Source organism: Mustela lutreola, chromosome X, assembly GCF_030435805.1.
Source record: "Mustela lutreola isolate mMusLut2 chromosome X, mMusLut2.pri, whole genome shotgun sequence".
In the NCBI taxonomy this organism is placed as follows: Eukaryota; Metazoa; Chordata; class Mammalia; order Carnivora; family Mustelidae; genus Mustela; species Mustela lutreola.
Genome location: NC_081308.1, coordinates 44,370,487 through 44,377,393, shown reverse-complemented (window position 1 = coordinate 44,377,393; position 6,907 = coordinate 44,370,487). Strand labels below are relative to the sequence as shown.

Below are 6,907 nucleotides of genomic sequence, written 5' to 3'. Positions count from 1 at the left end.
CATGAATAGGCAGAGACTGAAACAAAACTCTTACCTGCAGTATTTGGCTACACGTTCCAAGTGCAGGTAATCCCAATAGGTTTGCAATGAAAGCTTCTCTAGGAATCATCCTAAGCACCTGGAGATGACTGGCAGACCCATGCTATCTAATGATTTTGCCACAACCTCACTGACAGTTTCAGAAACAACAGTATCTTCAGCTGGGTAGGTAAGGGTCTAAAAAAAGGGGGGAAAAGAAATTAGACTCAATTTAATGTTCATTTCCCATCTCACTTATCCCCCAGGCATTAGCACTGTGAAGTTCTATCTGACTTACCAACTGAGGTGCCAGTAGCAGTAACATCAGCAAAACATAGCATGATTCCACTAAAGTACAATATGTAGGTAGTGCCAGAAAAGAATCCTGGCAGATATCAGCTGAACTGTCATTTTGGTGAAAAGTGGTAGAGGTAATAAGCCTCCTTATACTCTGTAGCCATTTTTGAGATTACTCCTTCTAACAGACATTAAGGATTTGATACATTTCTGGTGTGTGGGAATCCATTTCCCTCTACCTCTCTGACCAAAACCCCCTGTCCTCTCGTTTTCTTTACCATCTTTCTGTCGACACTCCCAGGGTGAGATAAAAGCACTAGGTTCAACGTCAGTTTTCTGCTTACTGAACATAAAAGCACTCAAATCCACAAAGATGAGAAAGTGATAAAAAGCATTTAATGAGGCAACAACCCATTGTGTAGGGACACCATCTTTTTCCTCCACATTAACTCTAGTTGCCAAAAAAAATCTACTTACAAATGAAATTGCATGTGGAATAGATGGAGGATAGATTGAGATGTATATACATTGAGGGTGGGGTGCATGTGTAAATACACACACACTCATACATACATACATACTCTGGTTCTAGGTCTGTTTAAAACTTTATAGGGTAGTGAGAAATAGTCTATTATCTCTGGAACTCCATTTATATCTGTTGAACAAAAGAATGAGCAGAGAAGGCATGGAGCTATGAATCTCTGGGACAAGTCATAGTAAAATGAAGCTTAATAGAGGAGCATTTCGGCCGAGGGGACGGGGTCTGGCTCAGAAAGGGCGGCCTCCATGTTCTACAGCCGGTTATTGGCTACCACCGCCCTTCGGAGCCGCGGGTCCCGGCCTGCGCTTCGGTCCGCCGCCCAGGTTCTGGGAAGTTCTGGATTTTTTAACAACCATGGACTCCAAATACAGCAGCAGCAACAAAGGAATCTCTCACTACATGAATACATGAGTATGGAATTGTTGCAAGAAGGTGGTGTCTCCATTCCCAAAGGACATGTGGCAAAATCACCAGATGAAGCTTATGCAGTTGCCAAAAAATTAGGTTCAAAAGATGTTGTGATAAAGGCACAGGTTTTAGCTGGTGGAAGAGGAAAAGGAACATTTGAGAGTGGCCTCAAAGGAGGAGTGAAGATAGTTTTCTCTCCAGAAGAAGCAAAAGCTGTTTCCTCACAAATTATTGGGAAAAAGTTGTTTACCAAGCAAACAGGAGAAAAAGGCAGAATATGCAATCAAGTATTGGTTTGTGAGAGAAGATGTCCCCGGAGAGAATACTACTTTGCAATAACGATGGAAAGGTCATTTCAAGGTCCTGTATTAATAGGAAGTTCTCAAGGTGGTGTCAACATTGAAGATGTTGCTGCTGAGACTCCTGAGGCCATATTTAAAGAACCTATTGATATTGTAGAAGGCATCAAGAAGGAACAAGCTGTCCGGCTTGCACAGAAGATGGGATTTCCACCTAATATTGTGGATTCGGCGGCAGAAAATATGGTCAAGCTTTACAACCTTTTTCTGAAATACGATGCAACTATGGTAGAAATAAATCCAGTGGTAGAGGATTCAGATGGATCTGTGCTGTGCATGGATGCAAAGATCAACTTTGATTCTAATTCAGCTTATTGCCAGAAGAAAATCTTTGACTTACAGGATTGGACCCAGGAAGATGAAAGGGAGGAAGGTGCAGCTAAGGCAGATCTCAACTACATTGGCCTTGATGGAAATATAGGCTGTATAGTAAATGGTGCTGGTTTGGCAATGGCCACAATGGATATAATAAAACTTCACGGAGGGACTCCAGCGAACTTTCTTGATGTTGGTGGTGGTGCCACAGTCCATCAAGTAACAGAAGCATTTAAGCTTATCACTTCAGATAAAAAGGTACTGGCTATTCTGGTCAACATTTTTGGAGTCATATGGTGTGATGTTATTGCACAGGGTATAGTTATGGCAGTAAAGGATTTGGAAATTAAAATACCTATTGTGGTTCGGTTACAAGGTACAAGAGTTGATGATGCTAAGGCACTGATAGCAGACAGTGGACTTAAAATTCTTGCTTGTGATGACTTGGATGAAGCTGCTAAAATGGTTGTAAAGCTCTCTGAAATAGTGACCTTAGCCAAGCAAGCCCATGTGGATGTGAAATTTCAGTTGCCAATCTGATTGGAGAACCCAGTGGATGGCTGAAGGTGTTAAATGTGCAATAATCGTTAAAAATACTGTGTTCTGTATTATTATTGTTCCTTTTCTCTTTAGTGTACGGAGATTATAATTGCCAGCTAGGCACAAAAACTTTTAAAAGCATTTGGTCTGCATTTAATTCTACTGTTCAGAGTGGGCTGTTTGTATAAAGAATGTATAATGCAGTGATCTAGTTTCTTTTATTGCAGCTTTCTTTTTCACTTCTATAGAATGTACTCGCAATATGCCAGTTTATTGATAAAGTTTATTTTAAAGATTCAACATTCTTCATTGATGAGAGTCCTATGAATAAAATAAATATGAAGATAAAGCTTTATTCTTTAGTGTTAGAAATATATTATATCTGATAACTAGTCTCATTAGCAGAGCAATGTGTTAAAACAATGTTTTATATTAGAAGTGTTTATCTTCAACATCAAATACCTATCTAAATATATGAATTACTATTTATAAAAAGAGCTTTCAAACACTCCCCAAAATATTCTTTTAAGTAGGTCAGTGAAATAAATTGTTATTTGAACATTATTTTAAGCATTATAAAACACTGATTACTGTAAGTCTTCATGATCCTGTGGTATTGATAAGAATGGGTAGGTTTGTATCAAATAAAGGTATATTCAGTAAGGACTTGGCAGACAAAATTAACAATGTCAATTTAAGTTAATAAAAATCTCCCAATGTGACTTGGAAAAAAAAATAGAGGAGCATTTCTGGAATGGTGGAGCAAGGACCACCAAAAATCAACTCCTCAATAAAATCAGTGAGGACAGCAAAAAACAAACAAACAAACAAACAAAAAAACACTTTTTCAGAACTCAAGAATTAAAAGCTTGCACCAATTCAAAGATGATTTATTCAAGAAAAATGGCTGAACATCTATGACAAGAGTGAGCTTTGGGACGTTTTAGCTTGCCTTATTCCAATCTCCTCAGATCCACAGTAGCCTTGAAAAATAAGAGCCTGACAACACTGGTAGTTGTGAAAATCAGTAGTCTAACAGCCCCTGGAGGGCAAAGACCAGGTTTGACAGTTTGAGGTTCCCCAAAAGTTCCATTTCTAAAGAATTGTCACTGACTTGTATGGCAATTCTTGGAAACACCCACACTCATGACTCATCTTTATTTGACCTGCCTCAAAGTCACCCCATGCAAAAAGCCCTTTTTGTTTTGACAGACCTTATTATTTTAGAGCAGTTTGGGGTTTAGAGAAATACTGAAGAGTTAAGTACAGACAGTTCCCATATACTGCCATTCTTTCCTCTGCCCACTCCACAGTTTTCCTCTATTATTACATCTTGCATTAGTGTTGTGCATTTCTTACGATCAAGGAACAATACTGATATGTTATTATTAAAATCCATAGTTTATAAAGGGTTCTCTCTTTCAATTGAAAGAGAACATTCTGTGGGTTTTGAAAAATACATGTCATGTATCTACCTCTTCAGTATCATACAGAAAAATTTCACTGCTCTAAAATTCCCATGTGCTCTATATATTCATCCCCCCTTCTTTTCTTCTGATCTGATGACAATCACTGCTCTTTTTACTATCTGTGTAATTTTGCCTTTACCTGAACGTCATATGAATGGAATCCTACAGTATGTAGCTTTTTTAGATCAGCTTCTTCTCTTAGTGTTTGTTTCCTCCATGTCTTTCATGATTTGATAGATTCTTTTATTGAGGAATAATATTCCATTGTATACATCTAACAAAGTTTATCCATTTAACTATTGAAGGACATCTTGGCTGTTTTCAAGTTTGGGCGACTATGAATAAAGCTGCTATAAACATGAACATGCAGGGTTTTGTGCAGACATTACTTTCCAACTCATTTAAATAAATAAGAAGTGTGATTGCTGGATTGTATGGTGAGACTATATTTAGCTTTGTAAGAAATTGTTAGATGGTCTTCCAAAGTGGCTGTACTGTTTTGCATTCCCTTTCTGAACCAAGAAACTGTCTATCCCCAGACCCATCTAAGCAGACACATACCCTCTTCCACTAGCAAGTTATCTCCTTCCTTCCAGAAGAATGTGTGAGGTGTGTGTGTGTGTGTGTGTGTATAATCTTACTTCAGACTTGAGAAAGAATGCTGAGATGAACATAGTATTTCAAAAGAAAAGAGAACCCATAACATACCATCAGCCACAAATGACTCCATCCTGCCAGTGTTTTCCTTGGGTATTCTGACAACTCAAGGCTTAGTTGTCAGGGGAGGGGGGATAGGATACTTGGATGCGTATAGCCATAAGGCAGGATTCTACTAGTATAAGCTAGGAAGAGGAAGACTGTAGTGGAGAAAATTCAGAATCAAGGGTCACATGACTACAGGGACCAGCTCAGATGCACGCATGTGTACCTCTAGTCATATATCTTACTTATTTTTTAATTGGGTTGTTTTCTTACTGTTGAATCTTAATAGTTCTTTGAGTGCTTTGGATAAAAGTTCTTTATCTAATATGTATTTGGCAAATATTTCCTTCTACTCTGTGGCTTGTCTTTACATTCTCTTAACAGTGTCTTTTGCAGAGCAGAAGTTTTAATTTTAATAAAATCCAACTTAGCAATTTTTTCTTTCTTAGACCATGCTTGTGATATTATATCAAAGAAGTCATCGCCATAGCATCAGACAGATTTTGATTAGGATCTGAATATCTACTCACTTGCTACGCTTTGTGACCCTAGGTAAGTCCAGAAACCTTTGTTTCCACAAATGTAAAATGAGATACTTGTTCAAGCCAAGATGAAATCTTTTTTATTTCTTTTTAGCGTAACAGTATTCATTGTTTTTGCATCACACACCGTGCTCTATGCAATCCATGCCCTAATACCCACCACCTGGCTCCCCCAACCTCCCTCCCCCCACCCCTTCAAAACCCTCAGATTGTTTTTCAGAGTCCATAGTCTCTCATGATTCACCTCCCCTTCCAATTTCCCCCAACTCCCTTCTCCTCTCCTTCTCCCCTTGTCCTTCATGCTATTTGTTATGCTCCACAAATAAGTGAAACCATATGATAACTGACTCTCTCTGCTTGACTTATTTCACTCAGCATAATCTCTTCCAGTCCCATCCATGTTGCATCCTTTCTGATGGAGTATGATGGAGTATGATGGAGTATGATGGAGTATGATGGGTATGCATCCTTTCTGATGGAGGCATAATACTCCATAGTGTATATGGACCACATCTTCCTTATCCATTTGTCCACTGAAGGGCATCTTGGTTCTTTCCACAGTTTGGCGACCGCAGCCATTGCACTACTGGGTATTTACCCCCAAGATACAGATGTAGTGAAAAGAAGGGCCATCTGTACCCCAATGTTTATAGCCAAGATGAAATCTTATATGAAAATCCCTAAAATGTAAAACAAAATATATGGGGCAGGGTCATCACTAAGCCAAAAGCTACCTAGATTTTCTATATTATATTCTTAAAATGTTTTAGTTTGACATTTATATGATCCATTTTCAGTTAATTGTTGTGATGGGTATAAGGTCTTTGTCCAGATTTCTTTGCATGTGGTTGTACAGTTATTCCAGCATAATTTGTTGAGCGATTATCCTCTATCAATTGAATTAGCTTTGCATCTTAGTCAAAGATCAGTTGACTATATTTGCGTGGGTCTACTTTGGGGATATTCCGTTCCAATGATCTGTTCATTTTTTTTTTTAACAATACCACACTGTGTTGATTACTGTAGCTTTAGAGTAAGTATTGAAGTTGGGCATCTATGAAAAATCATAGCTACCATCAAACTTACTGCTAAAAGACTGAATATTTGCCTCCTAATATTGGGAACAAGAACGTCTGTTCTCACTACTTCTATTATCTTTGGAGGTTCTAACCAAAGTAAAGAAAAAAAAAAAAAGGCACCCAGAAAGAAAGAAAGTAAAACTATATTCAACAGATAACATAAACTTGTATATAGAAAATTCTAAGAAATCCACCCAAACTGTTGAAGCTAGTAAAGGAGTTCAACAAAGTTGCAAGGTACAAGTTCAATGTACAAAAATCTATTTTAATTCTATATACTAACAATTAATGGTCTGATAATGAAATTTAGAAAAATTCCTTTTATAATAGCATCAAAAATAATTAAAAACTTAGAAATAAATTTAAAGTGTAAGACATATACTGAAAAATGACAAAATGTTATTGGAAAAAATTAAAGAAGGTCTAAATAAATGAAAAGACATCCTGTGTTTACAGAGCAGAAGACTTAATACTACCCAAATACTACCCAAAATTATCTACATATTCAATGCAATCCCTAATCAAAAAAGAGGTGGTATCTTTTCAGAAATTGAAAAGCTGATCTTAAAAATCACATGGAAATACAAGTGACCCAGAATAGCCTAAACAATCTTGATGAAGAAGAAACATTTGGAAG

At 37.4% G+C, this 6,907-nt stretch overlaps 1 protein-coding gene across 1 annotated transcript; it reads left to right on the top strand.

The window, feature by feature from the left end:
* Positions 1-1,068: 1,068 nt before the first annotated feature.
* On the top strand, positions 1,069-2,685 carry LOC131821878 (succinate--CoA ligase [ADP-forming] subunit beta, mitochondrial-like). Its single transcript, XM_059158228.1, has one exon. It carries the CDS (start codon positions 1,102-1,104, stop codon positions 2,476-2,478), a length of 1,377 nt encoding a protein of 458 aa, XP_059014211.1. The 5' UTR covers positions 1,069-1,101; the 3' UTR covers positions 2,479-2,685.
* Positions 2,686-6,907: the final 4,222 nt, after the last annotated feature.